Source organism: Nothobranchius furzeri, chromosome 14 (genome assembly GCF_043380555.1).
Source record: "Nothobranchius furzeri strain GRZ-AD chromosome 14, NfurGRZ-RIMD1, whole genome shotgun sequence".
Classification (NCBI taxonomy): Eukaryota; Metazoa; Chordata; class Actinopteri; order Cyprinodontiformes; family Nothobranchiidae; genus Nothobranchius; species Nothobranchius furzeri.
In genome coordinates, this window is record NC_091754.1 from 55,878,526 (window position 1) to 55,902,063 (window position 23,538).

At 41.8% G+C, this 23,538-nt stretch overlaps 1 protein-coding gene across 6 annotated transcripts in view; it reads right to left on the reverse strand.

The window, feature by feature from the left end:
• Positions 1–23,538, reverse strand: part of nid2a (nidogen 2a (osteonidogen)) — a 77,218-nt gene that overhangs the window by 19,664 nt on the left and 34,016 nt on the right. The window contains exons 17-45 of one of the 6 annotated variants that reach the window (XM_070544203.1): positions 18,370–18,495; positions 18,181–18,293; positions 15,732–15,837; positions 15,523–15,656; positions 15,338–15,443; positions 11,600–11,724; positions 11,414–11,519; positions 11,018–11,142; positions 10,838–10,943; positions 10,442–10,566; positions 10,237–10,342; positions 9,841–9,965; positions 9,636–9,741; positions 6,219–6,352; positions 6,035–6,140; positions 5,722–5,846; positions 5,542–5,647; positions 5,143–5,267; positions 4,938–5,043; positions 3,696–3,820; positions 3,492–3,597; positions 3,096–3,220; positions 2,916–3,021; positions 2,511–2,635; positions 2,306–2,411; positions 1,064–1,188; positions 860–965; positions 511–635; positions 326–431 (exon numbers count right to left, since the gene is read on the reverse strand). In XM_070544203.1, coding sequence (XP_070400304.1) covers positions 326–431; positions 511–635; positions 860–965; positions 1,064–1,188; positions 2,306–2,411; positions 2,511–2,635; positions 2,916–3,021; positions 3,096–3,220; positions 3,492–3,597; positions 3,696–3,820; positions 4,938–5,043; positions 5,143–5,267; positions 5,542–5,647; positions 5,722–5,846; positions 6,035–6,140; positions 6,219–6,352; positions 9,636–9,741; positions 9,841–9,965; positions 10,237–10,342; positions 10,442–10,566; positions 10,838–10,943; positions 11,018–11,142; positions 11,414–11,519; positions 11,600–11,724; positions 15,338–15,443; positions 15,523–15,656; positions 15,732–15,837; positions 18,181–18,293; positions 18,370–18,495 — 3,366 coding nt within the window. The remainder of the gene's footprint in view (positions 1–325; positions 432–510; positions 636–859; positions 966–1,063; positions 1,189–2,305; positions 2,412–2,510; positions 2,636–2,915; positions 3,022–3,095; positions 3,221–3,491; positions 3,598–3,695; positions 3,821–4,937; positions 5,044–5,142; positions 5,268–5,541; positions 5,648–5,721; positions 5,847–6,034; positions 6,141–6,218; positions 6,353–9,635; positions 9,742–9,840; positions 9,966–10,236; positions 10,343–10,441; positions 10,567–10,837; positions 10,944–11,017; positions 11,143–11,413; positions 11,520–11,599; positions 11,725–15,337; positions 15,444–15,522; positions 15,657–15,731; positions 15,838–18,180; positions 18,294–18,369; positions 18,496–23,538) is intronic. The other 5 variants (XM_070544204.1, XM_070544205.1, XM_070544207.1 and 2 more) reach the window with 5 other exon arrangements.

The following is a 23,538-nucleotide window of genomic DNA, read 5'->3' on the forward strand; positions in this document are numbered from 1 at the left end:
ATCTTCTAAACTAGCACCTTCCCTGCACCCGTCCCCCCTCTCTACTGTCCACTCCTTGTTCCCTACTCTCCATGATTGATGTCAAGTTGTTATTGTTGTTGTTAGCCTCAAGGGCAACATGCCGATTATCACTTGTAAGTCGCTTTGGACAAAAGCGTCTGCTAAATACATAAACATAAACATAAACATGTAATTTGACATATCATACCATTAAACACATTAATCATGAAGATGCAAAGAGTTAGAACACTGCATTGGGCTGCGTTCAAGCCACTGTTTTCTATTAAACATGCTGTTTAAAAACATTGTAGATATAAAACGTCACCTGGTTTGGCACAGTCCTTCGGAGGTGTGCCAGGTGGGGTCCTTGTCCCTGGTCTCTCCTGTCCACTCGGATCAACACACCAACAATGCCCAGTGGACCCAAAGCACTATAATATTAGTGAAGATGATTAGAAACATTGGTAACTGTCGTCAAATTAACAAAATACTCGAACACTTAATACCAACCTGTAGTGGTATGTACTGTCCTTTAGCATCACACTGGGGCACATAAGCTCCAGCTATGGGGTATCCCTCCGAACTGGTCGCCTCTGCCCGTTCCTTGTGCTGCTCACAGGACGTTTTGGGACGCTCTAGTGAACACAAATAGTTTCTAGTAATTGATTAATCAAGGAAATTACCCAAAGCACTATCTACATTTATGTGGAACTCAACATGTCCAAGCAGAATAGTCTTCTGTAAAGATCTCCTTACTTGAATTTGACTTACTCCAATATGCTGATGACATTCAATTATTATGCTACAGCACATCCGCTAGGATGCTAAGCTTGTTACCGCAGTTGCATCACAGTCCCACCTGATCTGCTGCAGTCTACACGTGGTGTACCAGGTGGAGTCCTGGTTCCTGGTCTCTCCTGCCCCCTATCGTCCACACACCAACAGTGTCCTGTAGAACCATGGCACTGAAACAGGTGTGCTAAATTAGGTTGGTGTCATGACTTAAATTTTGAAGTTTAGTTTCTGAAAGTTACATGACACGTCTTGGTAAAATGTGGTCAACCTGTTGTGGTTGATAATGTCCATGTTCATCACACTGAGGAACGTATGTCCCCTCTATAGGATGTCCTCCTGGACTGGTGACTTGAACACGGTCTCTGTGCTGTTCACAGTGAGTCTTTGGATGCTCTGGGTAAGAATGAGACACCAACTATGAAGTAACATTATACCAAGTATGAAAGACATCAGCTAAAGCTTTAGAGAAGCAACTGTTGCTGCCCATGAAATCTGACATCCATAATTAATATTACAAGTAAAATTAAACATTATTTGGATCTCATCATTCTACAGAGGTAACTCTACAAGTTCCTAATGCCATATCTGGCATTGTTGCATTATCTTAAACTAGACATTTTTCATGCTATAGATCAGTGGTTCCCAACCTGGGGTACCTAAAAGGTTGCACAATTTTGTGTGTGCTGAGGTTGGGAGGTTAATGAGATTATATTTGTAAAAATTACATTCATAAAATTCAGATAACACATCTAATAGTACAATCAAAACTCTGTGTAAGAGGCATAACTCTATGTCTGTATAAAGTTTGTAATAATTCATTTTTAATTGTGTGCATGCATGTAGGAGTTGGGGGTCTTGGCTTGTCTTGGACACAGGCAAAGGGTTCCTCGTGAAAAAAGGTTGGGAATCACTGCCACGTAAAGATGTGTATTAGTGAAATTTTGGCGATACAGGGGAGACGATAACATGTATCACGATATATTGCGATACATTCAGTCAGACGTTATTAGCGATTTTCTTAGACTGAATTTATTGTGGGAATATTCAATAAACAGTCCAAACGGATACTTAACATGTTTAACATGAGGTATCTGAACCATGATAGAGAGATTTACATTTCATTGGTGGAAACAAAACCCATTACACACTGCTGCCAACTAGCGGTCAGCGTTTGAACTGCACCAAAAGAAAAGAAAATACAAAAATTAGATACACAGCTTTACAATATCGATATACTATCATGGGAAAAAATATCATGATATATTGCCATATTGATATTTTCTTACATCCCTACTGCCATAGTTGGCCAGTTTGAAGACTCACCTGATCTTCTGCAGTCTACACGGAACACAACACAGCACAACTACATGGAATCATTATTCTACAGAGGTACAGAAAATATGTGGATTTATCCACTTCTTGTTCCAATATGCTGATGATATTAATCTATTGTGATAAAGAACATGTCCTCTAAGATGCTAAGCCTGCTACCAAAATAATACAACCTCACCTGGCCTTCTGCAGTCTACATGTGGTGTACCAGGTGGAGTCCTGGTTCCTGGTCTCTCCTGTCCCTTATCGTCCACACACCAACAATGACCAGTAGAACCGTGACACTGAAACAGTTGTGGAAGATCAAGTTGGTATCAAGACTCAAACTCTAAAGTGTAGATTCATAAATTTTAAATTTGCTCCCTTGGTGAAATGTGCTCAACCTGTTGGGGTTGATAGTGTCCATGCTCATCACACTGAGGAATATGCGCCCCAACTATGGGATGTCCATCTGGACCAGTGTGCTGAACACGGTCTCTGTGCAACTCACAGTGAGTCTTTGGACGCTCTGTGTAAGAATCAGACACAAACTATGAAGTAACAATATACCAAGTGTGAAAAGCATCGGCTAAAGCTTTAGAGAAGCAACTGCTGACCATCAGTTTGGGAAACAATATTATAAGTCCAAGCAACTACATGGAATCATTATTCTAAAGAGGTACAGAAAATCTGTGGTTCTATCCACTTCTTGCTCCAATATGCTGATGATATTTAACTATTATGATAAAGTACATATCCTCTAAGATGCTAAGCTTAGAATATATTATTCCAAAATAATACAACCTCACCTGGCCTTCTGCAGTCTACATGTGGTGTACCAGGTGGAGTCCTGGTTCCTGGTCTCTCCTGTCCCTTATCATCCACACACCAACAATGACCAGTGGAACCGTGGCACTGAAACAGTTGTGGAAGATCAAGTTGGTATCATGACTCAAACTCTGAAGTTTTGTTAGTGAAATGTGCTCAACCTGTTGTGGTTGATAGTGTCCATGCTCATCACACTGAGGAATATGCGCCCCAACTATGGGATGTCCATCTGGACCAGTGTGCTGAACACGGTCTCTGTGCAATTCACAGTGAGTCTTTGGACGCTCTGTGTAAGAATCAGACACAAACTATGAAGTAATAATATACTAAGTGTGAAAAGCATCGGCTAAAGTTTTAGAGAAGCAACTGCTGACCATCAGTTTGGGAACCAATATTATAAGTCCAAGCAACTACATGGAATCATTATTCTACAGAGGTACAGAAAATATGTGGTTTTATCCACTTCTTGCTCCAATATGCTGATGATATTAAACTATTATGATAAAGAACATGTCCTCTAAGATGCTAAGCCTGCTACCAAAATAATACAACTTCACCTGGCCTTCTGCAGTCTACATGTGGTGTACCAGGTGGAGTCCTGGTTCCTGGTCTCTCCTGTCCCCTATCGTCCACACACCAACAATGTCCTGTAGAACCATGGCACTGAAACAGGTGTGCTAAATTAGGTTGGTGTCATGACTTAAATTTTGAAGTTTAGTTTCTTAAAGTTACATGAGACGTCTTGGTAAAATGTGGTCAACCTGTTGTGGTTGATAATGTCCATGTTCATCACACTGAGGAACGTATGCCCCCTCTATAGGATGTCGTCCTGGACTGGTGACTTGAACACGGTCTCTGTGCTGTTCACAGTGAGTCTTTGGATGCTCTGGGTAAGAATGAGACACCAGCTATGAAGTAACATTATACCAAGTATGAAAGACATCAGCTAAAGCTTTAGAGAAGCAACTGTTGCTGCCCATGAAATCTGACATCCATAATTAATACTACAAGTAAAGTTAAACATTATTTGGATCTCATCATTCTACAGAGGTAACTCTACAATTTCCTAATGCCATGTCTGGCATTGTTGCATTATCCTAAACTAGACATTTTTCATGCTATAGATCAGTGGTTCCCAACCTGGGGTCCCTAAAAGGTTGCACAATTTTGTGTGTGCTGAGGTTGGGAGGTTAATGAGATTATATTTGTAAAAATTACATTCATGAAATTCAGATAACACACCTAATAGTAGAATCAAAACTCTGTGTAAGAGGCATAACTCTATGTCTGTATAAAGTTTGTAATAATTCATTTTTAATTGTGTGCATGCATGTAGGAGTTGGGGGTCTTGGCTTGTCTTGGACACAGGCAAAGGGTTCCTCGTGAAAAAAGGTTGGGAATCACTGCCACGTAAAGATGTGTATTAGTGAAATTTTGGCGATACAGGGGAGACGATAACATGTATCACGATATATTGCGATACATTCAGTCAGACGTTATTAGCGATTTTCTTAGACTGAATTTATTGTGGGAATATTCAATAAACAGTCCAAACGGATACTTAACATGTTTAACATGAGGTATCTGAACCGTGATAGAGGGATTTACATTTCAATGGTGGAAACAAAACCCATTACACACTGCTGCCAACTAGCGGTCAGCGTTTGAACTGCACCAAAAGAAAAGAAAATACAAAAATCAGATACACGGCTTTACAATATTGATATACTATCATGGGAAAAAACATCATGATATATTGCCATATTGATATTTTCTTACATCCCTACTGCCATAGTTGGCCTGTTTGAAGACTCACCTGATCTTCTGCAGTCTACACGGAACACAACACAGCACAACTACATGGAATCATTATTCTACAGAGGTACAGAAAATCTGTGGATTTATCCACTTCTTGCTACAATATGCTGATGATATTAAACTGTTATGATAAAGAACATGTCTTCTAAGATGCTAAGCCTGCTACCAAAATAATACAACCTCACCTGGCCTTCTGCAGTCTACATGTGGTGTACCAGGTGGAGTCCTGGTTCCTGGTCTCTCCTGTCCCTTATCGTCCACACACCAACAATGACCAGTAGAACCGTGACACTGAAACAGTATTGGAAGATCAAGTTGGTATCATGACTCAAACTCTAAAGTGTAGATTCATAAATTTTAAATTTGCTCCCTTGGTGAAATGTGCTCAACCTGTTGCGGTTGATAGTGTCCATGCTCATCACACTGAGGAATATGCGCCCCAACTATGGGATGTCCATCTGGACCAGTGTGCTGAACACGGTCTCTGTGCAACTCACAGTGAGTCTTTGGACGCTCTGTGTAAGAATCAGACACAAACTATGAAGTAACAATATACCAAGTGTGAAAAGCATCAGCTAAAGATTTAGAGAAGCAACTGCTGACCATCAGTTTGGGAAACAATATTATAAGCAACTACATGGAATCATTATTCTAAAGAGGTACAGAAAATATGTGGTTCTATCCACTTCTTGCTCCAGTATGCTGATGATATTAAACTATAATGATAAAATACATATCCTCTAAGATGCTAAGCTTAGAAGATATTATTCCAAGATAATACAACCTCACCTGGCCGTCTGCAGTCTACATGTGGTGTACCAGGCGAAGTCCTGGTTCCTGGTCTCTCCTGTCCCTTATCATCCACACACCAACAATGACCAGTGGAACCGTGGCACTGAAACAGTTGTGGAAGATCAAGTTGGTATCATGACTCAAACTCTGAAGTTTTGTTAGTGAAATGTGCTCAACCTGTTGCGGTTGATAGTGTCCATGCTCATCACACTGAGGAATGTGCGCCCCAACTATGGGATGTCCATCTGGACCAGTTTGCTGAACACGGTCTCTGTGCAATTCACAGTGAGTCTTTGGACGCTCTGTGTAAGAATCAGACACAAACTATGAAGTAACAATATACCAAGTGTGAAAAGCATCAGATGTGGCATGTTTCGCAACTTTTTACTGATTCCCAAATTCATTCCTGGTATGGTTTTATTATCCTTCTTCTAGATAAACTTAGATTTTTGCATCTAGATCATAAGTATTGGCCGGTTTGTAGACTTACTTGGTCTTCTGCAGTCTACATGTGGTGTACCAGGAGGAGTCCTGGTTCCTGGTCTCTCCTGTCCCTTATCGTCCACACACCAACAATGACCAGTAGAACCGTGGCACTGAAACCGTGATAAAATGGTTATAACTGATGTTTTGGACGTTTAAGGATTCATCTAGAAACACAATAAAAGTCTCACCTGCTGTGCTTTATAGTGTCCATGTTCATCACACTGAGGAACATAAGCTCCTACTAGAGGATGTCCATCTGGACTGGTGGTCTGAACACTGTCTCTGTGGTGCTCACAGTGAGTCTTTGGGCGCTGAGGGTCATCTGGTTGACAATGGGTTAGTCAGTTAATTAGGAAACATAAGTGTTTCTTTCAGATGCTCCAAAATTGTCATAGTTTATGTGGACAAATTGTTCAATTTAGCCCAAATTTTTAAACCTCAGCTGGTCTTCATTTTGCTTCCTAGACATTGTTGGTAGGTCTTAAATAGAACCTTGTGCTCAAACTTGTCTGGTTCATCCTTCCATCTATCCTTAGAGAGCCACTTCTATTCCAAACCATTGATCCATGTCTATCACAAATTTTCTGTTCTGGACTCTGCGGAGGTTTCACTCTGTCTCCATCTCTCAAAATAATCCATCTTTGATGTGAAAAGGTAAGGATGAACCAGAAAAGAGCATACCACCAATTTAAACTTCTGCATCAATGTCTTTCAGTAAGACATTTTCAGGAAATGTCTTTATAACTGTATTTTGTTAATAAAACACCAAATTGTCTTCGTTTTGTAAAGAATGTGAAACTACAAGAAACCAACATCAGACTGCCAAAAAAGCACAACAGTTCTTCTATGTGAATATTTTTGAATGTTTTTACATAATCAGCAGCCATTGGCATTTGTTTAAATGTGGAATTCTTCTCTGTTTTGATAGTTTTTATGTAAATAAATCAATTTATTCATTCAAAATGTTGCTTTTTAACTTTTATTTTGCCGCATTTAATCAAAATCAAGAGCTGCTGATGGTCTCCGTTTATCAGCTGATATGTTTTTTTATGTTTCATTGGGCAAGACAAACATATTTTCCCCAAATAGTGTTTGTTTTTGGACTACAGGACTACAACCACGAATTTGTTCAGACCAGTCCAAATTTTCAGTGTCAACGTGCTAACGTAACTTTTACGAATGTGGTATCGTAACTCCAATAAGTCCTACGTTCAGCCAATCATACAGTGTGACGTCACTGGCAGGCACAGGGCCCCGAGCCGATCTGGCATGCCGAGCAGATCCGGTACCTACACCCTACATCTAACCACCCACTAGTTGACTTTAACCTCGCACTAGCTACGTTTACATGCGCCAAATTTCCCCTATCTGATTCAAATCTTGGTTGATCAGAAATCCCCAATCTCTGTTCACATGGACACTAACTGAAATGATCCGATCATGTCGTGAGTATACATACACCAAGCTTTCAATCAGATTAAATAGGTTGAGCAGGCAAAGAGTTGTCTTTCCTGGAGGAAAATTTAAAAACAAACGCCATCTTGTCCGCAAGTCTTTTCCCTCGCATTTTATTTAGCTTTGTCTATTGACTTAGGTTTTTTCCCCATTATGGACCACTTCTGTTTACCTCCCGCCATGTTTTTGACTCGTCCTGAGCATTTGCAAAGGCGGAAAGACGTCACGCTGAAGTTGCTCACATGCGCAGTGGATGTTATTTTACTCAACAATCCGAATGGGTGTGTACATGGAAGTGAATCGGACCGATGATCGGAACAAAACCACCTCTCTCAATCGGAATGAAATTTCATTCCAATCAGGCCGAGTCAGCTCAGAATGTTGCAACTGACAAGTTTACTTGAAGAATCGTTGATCTGATAGGGCATTCCTTTAGATTACTTGTGCCCATGTTAACGTAGCTATTTACACAGACTTAGTTTTAACTTTAAAAGTGGGGGGTGGGGGGACACACAACTGGCATGAGAACCGGGGTGGTGGTGGGGATTCTCTATAGTAAATTCTAATGGGAAACGGGCTTCAAAGCAAACTGTTGTTTTCCGCTTTGTCCTAGTGCTCAACCAGTGTCCGTTTAATTTAGCGTAATATTGTTTTTGGACCATAAAAAGTGCAGGGGTCAAAATTTGACTCAGGAAAAAGTGGGGGGGGGGACATGCCCCCCAACTCATAAATTGTATTTAGATACATGAATATATAGAGAAAAACATCAACCACACAGACATTTTTTTCCTCTTTTAGGGTCCTTCCCAGTCCCAAAAATCTTTCAACAACTCACAACTCTATGTCCCCTTTAAAAGTTCTCCTTGTTTTAAGGCTTTTACACAGTTTAGATAATGCTTCTTTGATCTTCACTAGTAGCACTCACTGGGGATGAGTAAAAATGTTTACTTTCACCAGATGCTTTTAGCACTAAAGTTCACCTGGTAGACAGCTGTACACATTTGTCATTTCAGGTCCAGTGGCAAAGCCAAAAACATCCTGCTGTAGCCTGTTTGCTCAAACTGGACTCGTTACCCCCATTGGGATATTGTTGGTTGGTGGCAAAGTTAGAATACCTTGCTCACTGTGAAGGCAATTGCCAGGGTACTACGTTAGTCAATACAATGGTTTTCTTCTGTGTTTTCCATGCCCCTGAGGCATTCTCTTGAACCCTACCATGTTCTACACTTATCAGCACCTTCCCATGATGATCCTACTACATACTTTCACAACCATACAAAACTTGGATGCACCATCTTGGCAAGACTTGCTCAGAATGCAGAAAGATAAAGATAAGAGTGAGAAGATTGTGTCAAAAAAGCTTGATTACATGACGGAGTCATGGCTTGGATAAGAGACATGCATGACAAGATGCTATAAATTCTCAAATTACATGAGTTTGTGCAATTCCATTGCCATGCTGAAAACGAAATACCACAGCCTCACTATGGCAAACTGTCCAAAGACCTCATTAATACTTTGCAAACATCAACAACATTCTCGTTGATTTATTTTGTTGTAGCAAAATCTATAGAACCTCCCTCAAGAAATATGGCCTCAACAAAGCCTCTGCAGTGCTCACATGGAGCCTTAGGATGCTGAGGATAATCGGGTTGACAGTGGATCACACAAATTATTAGGAAAGGTAAGTGCAGTCAACAAAACATGGATGAGTCAAGATACTTCCACAAAACTTCCTTGTTTCAAAAGCATGACGTTCATTAGTGGGAAGTTCAATGACGTTATAATGTCAAATGATAAGACAAAAATGCACAAGAAAACTGTTAGATACCTTAAACTTCCATCTCGAGCTGTTTAGGCTTCAGATAGCAAGAATAAAGTTGGGAAAACTACAATTAAGACTGAAAAAGTTTGGTTTGTTTGGAAGGGGAAGAGACAAAAAATTAATTTATCTGAAGGAACAACTTCCTTTGTGCATATGAAACCAACGTAGAGATAACTACCCATGCACAGTGCCATATATGAAAATAAAACTGATTTAGCTGGTTTTATTCACTTCTTGCTACAATATGCTGATGATATTAAACTATTAAGGTAAAGAACATGTCTTCTAAGATGCTAAGCCTGCTACCAAAGTAATACAACCTCACCTGGCCTTCTGCAGTCTACATGTGGTGTACCAGGCGGAGTCCTGGTTCCTGGTCTCTCCTGTCCCTTATCGTCCACACACCAACAATGACCAGTAGAACCGTGGCACTGAAACAGTATTGGAAGATCAAGTTGGTATCATGACTCAAACTCTAAAGTGTAGATTCATAAATTTTAAATTTGCTCCCTTGGTGAAATGTGCTCAACCTGTTGCGGTTGATAGTGTCCATGCTCATCACACTGAGGAATATGCGCCCCAACTATGGGATGTCCATCTGGACCAGTGTGCTGAACACGGTCTCTGTGCAATTCACAGTGAGTCTTTGGACGCTCTGTGTGAGAATCAGATACAAACTATGAAGTAACAATATACCAAGTGTGAAAAGCATCGGCTAAAGATTTAGAGAAGCAACTGCTGACCATCAGATTGGGAACCAATTTTATAAGTCCAAGCAACTACATGGAATCATTATTCTACAGAGGTACAGAAAATATGTGGTTTTATCCACTTCTTGCTCCAATATGCTGATGATATTAAACTATTATGATAAAGAACATGTCCTCTAAGATGCTAAGCCTGCTACCAAAATAATACAACCTCACCTGGCCTTCTGCAGTCTACATGTGGTGTACCAGGTGGAGTCCTGGTTCCTGGTCTCTCATGTCCCTTATCGTCCACACACCAACAATGACCAGTAGAACCGTGACACTGAAACAGTTGTGGAAGATCAAGTTGGTATCATGACTCAAACTCTAAAGTGTAGATTCATGAATTTTAAATTTGCTCCCTTGGTGAAATGTGCTCAACCTGTTGTGGTTGATAGTGTCCATGCTCATCACACTGAGGAATATGCGCCCCAACTATGGGATGTCCATCTGGACCAGTGTGCTGAACACGGTCTCTGTGCAACTCACAGTGAGTCTTTGGACGCTCTGTGTAAGAATCAGACACAAACTATGAAGTAACAATATACCAAGTGTGAAAAGCATCAGCTAAAGCTTTAGAGCAGCAACTGCTGACCATCAGTTTGGGAACCAATATTATAAGTCCAAGCAACGACATGGAATCATTATTCTACAGAGGTACAGAAAATATGTGGATTTATCCACTTCTTGCTCCAATATGCTGATGATATTAAACTATTATGATAAAGAACATGTCCTCTAAGATGCTAAGCCTGCTACCAAAATAATACAACCTCACCTGGCCTTCTGCAGTCTACATGTGGTGTACCAGGTGGAGTCCTGGTTCCTGGTCTCTCCTGTCCCCTATCGTCCACACACCAACAATGACCAGTAGAACCGTGGCACTGAAACAGTTGTGGAAGATCAAGTTGGTATCATGACTCAAACTCTGAAGTTTTGTTAGTGAATTGTGCTCAACCTGTTGTGGTTGATAGTGTCCATGCTCATCACACTGAGGAATATGCGCCCCAACTATAGGATGTCCATCTGGACCAGTGTGCTGAACACGGTCCCTGTGCAATTCACAGTGAGTCTTTGGACCCTCTGTGTAAGAATCAGACACAAACTATGAAGTAACAATATACCAAGTGTGAAAATCATCAGCTAAAGCTTTAGAGAAGCAACTGCTGACCATCAATTTGGGAACCAATATTATAAGTCCAAGCAACGACATGGAATCATTATTCTACAGAGGTACAGAATATCTGTGGATTTATCCACTTCTTGCTCCAATATGCTGATGATATTAAACTATTATGATAAAGAACATGTCCTCTAAGATGCTAAGCCTGCAACCAAAGTAATACAACCTCACCTGGCCTTCTGCAGTCTACATGTGGTGTACCAGGTGGAGTCCTGGTTCCTGGTCTCTCCTGTCCTTTATCGTCCACACACCAACAATGACCAGTAGAACCGTGGCACTGAAACAATGAGAAAATAAGTTATGACAGATGTTCTGGCCAGTAAATGAATTCCTTATGAAACACAATAAAAGTCTCACCTGCTGTGGTTGATAGTGTCCATGTTCATCACACTGAGGAACATAAGCTCCTAGTAGAGGATGTCCATCTGGACTGGTGGTCTGAACACTGTCTCTGTGGCGCTCACAGTGAGTCTTTGGGCGGTCTGTACATTTTTAAGATTTACATTAACAAATGAAAACACTGAAACTTATATAATAGCTAAAATTATAGAAATGTAACAAAAAGTACACATTTATGAAGTTAAGTAAATATGAAACAAGCAATTATTCATCCTTAATAAAGGCATTAATGGGGTTTATCCTATGGTTTGGTAAAAATTTAATCCATCCATCCTGTTTGCCTATGTTTGGCTGAGGAACGAACAGATCAATAACAAAAATGAATGTACACTCCCTCCATTAAGGTACATGTCTATCTTGGTGTCATCCTTGAGGGCAGGGGCGGATTTTGGACTGAAAAAGATCCGGGGCTTAACACGTGCGCGCGCACATAAACACACACATAACACGCACTAGTCTTTTCATAAAACATTCGGGGCTTGAGCCCAAGTAGCCGGGCCTAACGCCGCCCCTGCTTGAGGGATGAGACTAGAGTACCTACAAATTAAATCATCTAGAAGACTCTCTAATCAGATGCCCCACATCACTATAGACCATATGAATTTGACACTGAAGACCTTATGTCTTAGGTTAAGGTTAGTCACTCTATGTCTATGAAAAGCATGGGATAGACTGTAGATGGCCCCACAACTCAATAGCTCTTTTTGCTCAGGCCTTTTTCAAAATGACATTTGGGAAACGAGCCCTCAATGCTTAGAGATGAGGTTCACTGAGAAATGTATAGTACTTGCTCTTTTTGAAACACAAGTGGTACCTCTGCATTTCACATGCCCAGGTAAAAATGATCTTCAACATTCTTCAGATTGATGAGAGCAAAGGAAGAAAATGGCAGGCTACAGCTGAATATGAATTCAGCCAACATTAATCTCCTGTTAAAACCAGGCAGAGACCCTATATTTCCTACCAGCTATCGTCCCATATCCCTTATTAATGTTGGTCTCAAAACAATTTGTAAAGCCCTTGCAAAAAGAGTTGAGAAAGTAACCCCTTTCATAATTCATTCTGACCAAACTGGTTTCACACAGCAATGACATTTGTCCACAAATTCACTTAGATTACTTGATTTGATAAACTTTTCTTAGAGTAGAAACATTGACATTAGTATATTATCTCTTGATGCAGAAAAGGCTTTTGACAGAGTTAACTGGAAGTCCTTATTTGCAACTTTGCACAAATTTGGTTTTGGTTCCCTTCATAAACTGGTTAAAAACATTACACAGTTCGTCAACAGCAGGTGTTAGGACAAACAACCAAACATCAGCCATCTTCTGTCTTCAGAGTGGGACCAGACAGGGATGCCCACTCTCCCTTTTACTGTTTTCTATCTTTATGAACCAGTAGCAGCAGCAATCAGGCAAACTACACTTACTGAAGGTGAAGTAAGAACTATGAAGAAACCATAAAAAATGAAGGCAAGTGTGACACAGAACATCAAAACAATCTTTATGCAGATGATGTGTTACATTTTGTCCAGCATTGTCCCTCTCTCAAACAATCAAATTGACAAACTCTTTCTCAAGAGTTTCATATTATTCAATAAACTGGTTAAAATCTACAGTTCTCCCAATTAATTTTTCTTTTCTCAATTCCCTTATTACACAATTGCAGTCAGGGAATATTACATACTTGGGCATTGATGTCTACCAGGCTGGTAGATTTAACAGAACTAAACTACATCCCACTTTTAAAGAAAGTGGAAGATGATCTTGCCAGATGGAAATCTCTACCGATATCACTCATTGGGAGGGTTGCCACAATTAAAATGATGGTTTTACCAAGAATCATTTGGTTATTCTCAATGATCCCAAACAAGCACGATCTGACTGGTTTAGGTCTCTGGACTCCTCCAGGACAAAATTCCTTTGGAAGGATAAACCTCCACGAATTAGCTTAAAAATGCTTCAGAAGACCAAAGATAGAGGAGGGCTGGATCTAGGAGTGTGAGTTGGCTGTCTGGTTGGGGTCTGGGGTAGTGGGTCGCTTTGCTGTGTGTTGGGCTTGTTTGCCTGTTCACTGTTACCTTACTAAGAATGAGACAATTTCCTGGGTCTAGAAATGGTTGCACCCTCTGTGCAGCAGTACCTGGGCAAAAGTGTGTGAGGCGCGTGGGGAATCTGATTGGGAGTTTGACATGCATTCTTGTTTGTTTTTATGTTGGTGTTTATGTGTGAGCATAAGAGTGGGAGAGTGTAACTGTATCTGGATGTCCGAGGCTTGGATCTCCTCCATGACATCCAGGGGTCTTCGTTGGAAGGTCTGTGGCACCACACACTCACTATTGAACACTTCTGTAGAGAAACACTTGCAAACGTGTACGCACACAGGTACTCACATGGTGTTCTCACAAGTATGAACTCTGGTGTTTTTGACACATTACCTTGGGCTGTGGTTGGTGCTTAATGCACCATGAAATAATTATTACCATGTGCTTTTCAGCAAATATTGTTACTGTTATTTATCCTTATGTTGTTCGGTGCAGTGACATAATGGTTCTGTTGTATTTATGTGAGAGAAGAGTGGGTCTCGGCTAGTAGAAGCTAACTGTTAGCATTATCAAATCCACAACACAGCAGAACTCTTCAGGTGTGTTGACTCACAAGGTATTCATTTATCCAGTATTCAGTAGTATTCATTTATACTAGAGACCACAGCAGAATTGTTGAAATAAAAAGCTAGGGCTGGGCGATAAGGCCTAAAATCAATATCACAATATATTGAGGATTTCACCCCGATAACGATAAATGGACGATAACTACAGGTATGCGCAGAGACAAAAGTAGTCCACTAGATGGGGCTGTCAGATGTATTACATTGAGTCACATTTTTACGTGACTCAAGGTGGCACCGCTTCTTAACGGGACATGAATGTTGCCAACCTACACATCTTTTCATGTTTTTATTATCAAATTTATTAGCATGGGAAACATTATCTCGATAAGAGTCACGAATTTCAATAACGATATATTTTCGATATATCTCCCAGCCCTATAAGAAGCATAGGCCCACTTTAAGTCTAAACTGTCAGTGCATCTCATTTTGTATCCTGCCATCACTTTTGACAGTTGGCAATCCCCTCTTTTTTAGTCAAGCACCACTGGCTTGAATTAGGAGGTTCTGACTCCCATCCCAGCCACTTCAGTTATCCAATCTAACAAGATCAAACAAGAGCCAATAGCAAAATGAGCTGTTTGTCTTAACTACTCAACCAACAAGAGCATTTAACGAGATCCCATTTGAAATTAAACAAAAAGGGCTTTCCAAAAAAAGTGTTGTTACTTTTTAATCTTAAAAAAAAAACTGTAAACATTGTCTGACTAATATTCCATGCAGCAGGCTCTAACTTTAACTTCACTCTTATTTCAAATTCTAACTCCTTTCCTTCATCCCCACCTGTTTCTCCACTCACTCCAACTCTATGACCCAATGACCTCGACTGAGCACAGCTCATGCTCCTAAACAAGCTGCCTGAGCAGACAGCCAGATGAAGAATTACAGGGTTCAAAGGTCAGAAATTAACAAGCAATCTTCAGAGAAACGTGACATAATCCACCTGCTGACACTGACCCTCCAGAGTGGAATGCAAAGCTGACAGACAGAAAAAAAATCTATTTGCTTATCTGCTTCTGCCTTACTCACCGGGTTTATCACAGTCCACATGTGGTGTACCAGGTGCAGTCCGGGTTCCCGGTCTCTCCTGTCCTCTACTGTCCACACACCAACAATACCCAGTCGAACCAAGGCACTGAAAGTGTCATGAGAGATCCTGTAACTTCTTCATTTGAAATTAGAACACAGTAAAGAAGGTCTAAACAAAGCCTAACCTGTTGTGGTTTATAGTGTCCATGTTCATCACACTGAGGAGCATAAGCTCCTAGCAAAGGACGTCCATCTGGACTGGTGGTCTGAATACTGTCTCTGTGGTGCTCACAGTGAGTCTTGGGACGCTGAGGGTCGTCTAAAGGGACACAGTCAAGGTTTTACACTTTGATATCGTTTTTAATTGATGATTACTTTAAAGTAAAGCTTGTACCTGGTTTGTCACAATCTTTAGGAGTTGTACCAGGTGAAGTCCTGGTGCCTGGTCTCTCCTGTCCTCTGTCGTCCACACACCAACAATATCCGTTAGAACCGTGGCACTACAACAAATAATCAAATTTCAGAAACTGAAAATTGTTGAGCTCAAAGTTTTTTCATTGGTTTCTTCCTATTTTAACTTTTTACCATTTTCTTTACTTTCACTCCATTTAAAAACTGGACAAGCACCCCCTGGTGGCAGGCTGCAGCACTTTCCCCGCCCTTTTCACTCAAATGAACAAGTCAGTTTTCTGAAAAATCTCAACGTCTTTGAAAAAGTTTCCAGGGGTGGACTTTTTGTTGATTTGTGTATTTTTAAAATCCCAGTAGGATGTTTAAAGGGAACACATAATGTAAAGTCCTTTTTATCATTTGATTTTATCTCCTCATGAAAAAAAAACAAAATTTCGGCAGTATTTATGCACATTTCTGTTTCAGCTGCAGATTTTGAGCTTTACTTTGAAAACCCTGTAAAGCATTAATGGAAACAAGTCTCGTCACCAGGCCCTGCTCCTCTCCTGGAAGCCAGTCTCCCTTGGTTGGCACAGGATATGGCTTAGGCAATTGGTGTCATGTAACAGACTTGGTAGTCTAGTGGTTAGAGTGCTGGGCTGGACACCTTTACCACTGGACCACCAAAGTCAACCCAGCAACTGACTTGTCTAAGGCGCTGTTTTAGGCACGTTTAGTCAGAGCGGTCGTGGGCGGAGTTTCACTGTAGCAAAGTCTTTTATTTCCGAGTATAAATTCAGGCTGACGAAAATAACTAGTATTTAAGATAAATGACGTTTAAAAAGCGCCAGTGGGAATATTTGATCATATACTGTGCCTACCTTTGTTCTCAAAGGTTTAAATAGCATAATATGCAACCTTTAAATCTAAATTAGTATTAATTATGTATTGGACTTGAGTCATGGGTAGGGCTTAGGGGTGCCTCACTTCAGTGGTTCTGCTCATACATGTCAAACAGAGTTTTCAAGGTTCAGTTGGGTAATTGTTCCTCTACATTCCTTCCACTTCCATGGGGAGTCCCGCAGGGATCTGTGCTTGGGCCTCTCCTGTTTTCAATTTACATCCTCCCCCTGGGTTTCATCCTGAGGAAATATGGCCTGGGCTATCATATTTATGCAGATGATTGCCAGATCTACCTGGCTTTGAACAAACCAGGCTCCCTCTCTCTTCTGGAACAATGCTTGGCTGAAGTGAGGGTTTGGCTTGCCAACAATTTCCTTAAGCTAAATGATTCTAAGTCTGAGGCACTCCTCATGACCCCTAACAAAACCACACACTTATCTTCTGATTTGGACACTCTCCCATATGACCTCAAGCAGTGTGCTACCAACCTGGGGGTGAAACTGGATACACACTTTTCCATGGGCCCTCAGATTAACTCAGTGGTCAGATCGTGTTTTTACCAGCTGCGCAGACTAGTTAGCTTAAAACCGATCCGTAAACAAGCACACCTGGAATCCGTAATTCATGCTTTTATCATCTCCCGACTGGATTACGCAAATTCCATTTTAATTGGTTTACCTGCCTCCGCTCTTAACAGGCTTCAGGTCGTACAAAACGCGGCAGCCAGGTTTTTAACAAACACCCCTAGAAGAGACCATATCACACCTGTACTGGCGCGGCTCCACTGGCTACCCGTAAACTTCAGAGTCAAGTTTAAAATCCTGACTTTTGTTTTTAAGGCCCTGAACGGTCTGGCTCCAGAATACCTGTCTGATCTTGTCACTCGTTATGTGCCAAACCGGGCGTTGAGGTCTGCTGATTGCCTGCTGCTTCGCGTTCCAACAATGAAATACAAAACGCGAGGGCAGCGTGCTTTTGTCTATGCTGCTCCGACACTCTGGAATGCTCTTCCTCTTTCAGTGAGGCTAGCACCATCCCTCCTGCATTTCAAGTCGCTACTTAAGGCTCACTTTTACAACCAGACATTTTTAAATCTCTGACTTTTATTATTTTACTATGTGTCTTTTTATTGACTGTGATAATCTGCCTTGTTGTCTATTTTATTGTTGACCGTGTATTGTTTTATATTGTGTTTTTACTTTTTATTCTGTACAGCACTTTGGTCGGCTGCCATGCCGTTTTTAAATGTGCTTTATAAATAAACTTGGTATGGTATGGTATGGTATGGTATTAGGTGCTTGAAATAACACAAATAAGTACAAAAGGGTCGTTTGTAGCATCATGGCTGCACAGGAAAAGGCCCTCTACACCAGAGCAACAGAGGCTAAGATCTACTGCACCAGACCCAAGGTGTAGGCTATGCAAAGAGGCTCCTGAGATAATCTACCACATAACTGCAGGATGTAAAACGCTGGTAAAGAAAGAATACATGGAACGCCACAACCAAGTGGCTGGCATGGTGTACAGGAACATCTGTGTAGAGAACCCACCTGAAGGGATCGGTACCGTCCGTCAGAGTCACACTGAGGGATGTGAGCTCCATCACCATGTCCTCCGCTCTGCAGACTGTCCCTGTGTTGCTCACACTGGCTCTTTGGGCGACCTGTGGATGAATCAGAACACAATCGGTCATCCTTGACTTTGTTTTTTTTAACCAGACTGCTACTATGTTTTCTGACCTTCCTGCAGGGCGCAGTAGAAACCGTCTCCATGAAATCCAGGCTGGCAATGACAGCGAAAGGATCCCAGGTCATTGATACATCTGGCGTTGATGTGGCATGGGGAAGAGCTGCACTCATCGATGTCTACAAAAAAGTTATAAACATCTCAAAAAATTGCTTTAATAACAGTTTAGAAGCTAAATGCCCAATAATTAATAATTCCCTTCAGAGGGGTTTTAGATATAAAGAGCTCTATTTATCAAAGAAGGAGGTAGGGAGGGTTCAGTGGAGGTTCGTCCAAAGTTCACGGTGATGGGTGAACAGAGGACACACATCAAGACACGGGACCTCGCTCCTCCACACATTCCAAAGCATCGAACACAATGTGGCATTAGCTCCATTCGTCTTTCCCTTCAGCGCCCATCCTTTTCACACCACTCCTGTTCGCCTATCTCTCCTCCCCTTTCTGTGTGTTTGCAGCTGTGCACGGCTGTTGTGAAAGAAAGCTCGTGACTAAACTCAGACAAAAAGCAGGACGTTTTCATTTTCCAAACATTTCTGTTCAGTTAGGAACACGGAGCACCACATGGTCCAAAGCAGCAAAATAAGAGCCAAACGATGGAAAATTATTTTGTTTTTTTGATTGTTCTAAAGACTTAGTTTCAGACTTATATACTGCTGACACGTTCTTTTTTTCCCTATATAATAACAAACTCAACAGCTCTTTGAATGACCTCAGTTTGGAGAAATAGAATAGTCTTCACTGCATTAAGATGCTAACAGCTGGCCCAAAGTGGAATGCTGCCAATCCAGAAATTGTATAGTAGTTCTGAAAACCCAGTTTTATGAACATCCATCCATCCATCCATCCATCCATCCGTCCATCCGTCCATCCGTCCATCCGTCCATCCATCCATTCATTTTTTTCCTCTTATCCGGAGTCGGGTCACGGGGTCAGCAGCCTAAGTCAAGAGGCCCAGACTTCCCACTCCCCAGCCACTTGGGCCAGCTCCTCCGGGGGAATCCCAAGGTGTTCCCTGGCCAGGCGAGAGACATAGTCCCTCCAACGTGTCCTGGGTCTTCCTTTAGGCCTCCACCCCAATTGGACGTGCCCGGAAAACCTCACCAGGGAGGCATCCAGGAGGTATCTTGACCAGATGGCTACTCTCGATGTGGAGGAGCAGCGAATCTACACCGAGCCCCTCCCAGCTGACCGAGCTTCTCACCCTATCTCTAAGGGAGAGCCCAGCCGCTCTGCGGAGAAAATTCATTTTGGGCCGCTTGTATCCTCGATCTTCGTTCTTTCGGTCACTACCCAAAGCTCGTGAACATAGGTGAGGATAGGAACGTAGATCGACCAGTAAATTGAGAGCTTTGCCTTCCAGCTCAGCTCTCTCTTCACCACGACAGACCAGTACAACGCCCGCATCACTGCAGATGCAGCAGCAATCCGCCTATCGATCTCACGCTCCAGTTTTCCCTCACTCGTCAACAAGACCCTGAGATAATCAAACCCCTCCTCTTGGGGTAGGACCTCATCCCTGACCCGGAAAAGGCGTTCTACCCTTTTTCCAAATCAACACCATGGTCTCAGATTTAGAGGAGCTGATTCAACATGCAGTTATTTACATGAAATCCTATGGTTATTTACAAGCACAAAAAGCAGTGGAAGCTAACTTTTGCATTCATGCAATCATGTTTATGTTAGAATAACCCTGTTATATAAATGTGATGATGATGTAAAAAGTTATAAAAGAGTGTTTGCACGATATACTTTGATTTTTTTCTAAATGTTAGTTATTTTAAGACAGCAGCAATCTACTTTGGTCTTGGATTAGCCGTTAGCTTGTAAATTGGTTAGTTTCTCCAATTTGCGGTTGTCTAAAGAGCCACCCCTTTGTTTAAAGGAACCGGCTTCCAAATATATTTGCCTTTTTAGTTGTCAGTCAATCATTCGACGCCACTGTGTACGAAGAGCCTGATTTATACTTCTCCGTCTGCGTCGGTGCGGAGACATGCAACGCCATTATGCGTCGGCGCAAGCGCTGTCCGACGAGCTCTCAGAAGGTGATGGACACATGCCCAAAATTTTAAACATTCATTGAAATTGAAAGAGACAGCAAGCTTGTGATTGGTCAGGATGTTGCTTCCTGTGAATTCCTCACCAGCACCACCGTTGCCCCGTTAAAAAGTAAAAAGATATTTAGCGATAGAACAGAACAGATTGAAGAACACATCGCGGAAAAAGTCCAAAAATATGAACATTTATTCACCCTCTCTTGTCCTGGCGGGGAATTGCTTCACAACACTCCGCTGCCTGAATAGAAGTTTGAATGTGAAAACCTTTCCGACACTCCATGTGCGTCTCTCCGTTGCGGAGCTCACAGAGAAGTATAAACCAGGCTGAACACCCAACGAAAGGCTTGATTAGACACCTTTACAATGGAGTATAACTTGTAAGGATTGTGCGTTTGCGCAGCAAAACGTGACCATATTGGTGACAAATCGAATAGAAAGTAACACTTGGCTCCTCCTCCTCATGCTGGTCACGTTGCCGTCGAACAAAATCCCATTCCTCAATCAGGAGTAATTGAGGGTAAACTCATGTTGTACACCAGCTGAAACGTGGCACTTGAAAATCAGAACAGGAGTGAACCCTTACAGGAGAGTAGTGTAGCATCACGAAGGTCCTCTAATTTGTGACAAGGGTCACATTTCCCAGCTAGGTCAAGCTGGGTCAGACTGTAACTTTTGGTTTCACAGATTAATCCAGGAGTCATGATGGCTGCTGAATTCAGTAATCCCTCGCTACTTCGCGGTTCGTTCATCGCGGATTCGCTGCTTCGCGGATTTTTTCTTTGGAGCATTTTTCAGGGGGAATTCGCAGATTCGCGGTATTTTTCTATGCGAAATATCAAGAAATTCTTGTTTTTTTCATCAATTTCATCATAAAATGCACTTTTTGTAATAAAACTAAAAAAAAACAAGTAAAACATTTTTTTTCTTGAGTTTTACCCACAAAAAGAGAATGTGATCATACGATAATTCAATAGGGAGCGTGGTTTCACAGACGCGGAAGTGATTGCGTCGGTGAAACGCCGGCTGATCTAGGAAACCCCCGAGCGTTCGAGCGTCAACGAAGTGACACGGAAATGCCGGGCTTTCCAGAAGTAAGTAAGATAACTTACTATGAGCTGATAGTTCGTTGGATTGATCGGTAGGTTGGAAACTCTGATCATGAATCTGAAGAAACGATGACTGAGTGGTGAGCTGGAAAGGCGACTTCCATTTATAGCCACGGTTTGTGACGTAGGTGCGACGTGGAGGGAATCCCCGCGAGGGGCATGCTGGGAGTCCCTACTTCGCGGATTTTCACCTATCGCGGCCAGGTCTGGAACGCATCTACCACGATAAACGAGGGATTACTGTATCATACTTATCTGCTGCTTTTCCGTTCCAGAAGGACACTTCAAGTTTCACAATAAGAATTTAAATAATAATTTAAATAAACTCTTTGACTTTATTACTGTTTAATAAAATCATCATAAATAATCTCTTGGTTCAGTATAAATGTATTTTTAATTACTGAAATGACTTATTATGCTTTGGGTATAATAATGATTATGGTTGATGATCAGTAATGTGTGTTCAGAAAACCAAGAAGGTCAACTTCCACTTTATCCATCCAACACAGAGCTTATCCAGATTAAATGTAATCTGCCATCACATGTCTTTGACTCATGACCAAAGCTTTCTTGCTCTGAGAGTGGGCATGTTCTAAGGAGTTTGTTAAAACTAACTTTCCAGCAGCAAAACTTAAGTTCGCGAACCAACCACCATCACTGAGGATAAGGGAACGGCCGCCCTGAAGCCTCCACCTGCTGTTCTGTCACGCTGATAGAATAGCTTTGAATAAACGCACCTGTAACCAGCTGACGCAAAACTCCTTCAGAGTTATTGATTTTGAGCTAAATAAGACGCAAAACTCCTTCAGAGTTAAACCATACGCTCGACTGTGTACCCTGCGCCATCTTCGGACCAGAGAGTCTGTTCCTCGAGTCTCCTCTACCGGACCGAGTACCCGGAGGCTGACAACATCTTCCCTTGACCTCCGGATCCTCACGAAGGGTCATCTTGCTGGGTGAGGTAGCACACAGATTGTGTTTGATGCTGTTTCTCTAAATAACAACAGCTAAGCCGGGCGTACACTGTGCGACTTTTTCACTTTTTTGAGCCGATTTTCCAGTCGTGCGAGAAGCCACGACATCGGGGCGAGTTTTGCGCCGAGCGGTCGTGTAGTGTTCAGGGGGTTACGAGAGGCGATTAACACCACGTGACCAGCCGCCGATCAGCAGTCGTGAGGTCGCACGGACTTCTGGAGTGTTTAATATTTCGCTCGTCCCTCGTGAGGGTATCGCACTGTTGAAGCAGCGCTGCGAGCAGCTACGATCCAAAAAAGTATCAGAACCGCTCACGGCGCATGCGCGCGCAATCCTGCATCAACGCCGGTCGCTCGCTATTTCCCTAATAACACACGCTGTTTGTTTTTGTTTCTACACGTTTTTTTTACTCACAAAGATTGTCAAGAAAGCGTGTTTGTCGTGTTCGTGTCAAATTAAACTGATCACAAAACACAGATTTACTTTCTTTATTTCGTTTTCCTCATCCAACCCCCATAAATCCCTGTGTGTCCTCCTGCAGCACTCCCGAAGGACAACAGGCAAGACAAAAAAGTCTGACGTGTTGAGTAAAAACTGCTATTTTTAGCACATTTTTAGGGCCGACGTGTTGCTACCAGACGGACAGTGTGAGCAGTCAGGTCGCATGCGAGAACTGGGTCGTGCAGTGTGAGCACACGACTCGTGAGATCTGCTCTGCGAGGAAGTCGTACAGTTTGAGCTGAAGCTGAGTGCTACGAGTGAAAAAGTCGCACAGTGTCCGCCCGGCTTTAGCTGCAAAACCATCATTTCCAACCCAGAACGCGCTTCTCTCTCTGAAAGAAACCTTCTGAGAACATTCACTCATCCAAAACTCTCATTTCATTTTAGCTTTCCATCCAGACACAGGTAAAGCCTTTAAAATAAGTTTTAATATCAAAGCTAGTAAATTGTCATCTATGAATTGTCAATTTTAATTGTCATTTAAATTGTCATTTCAAATTGTCAAGTTTAAATTTGTTAGTAATAA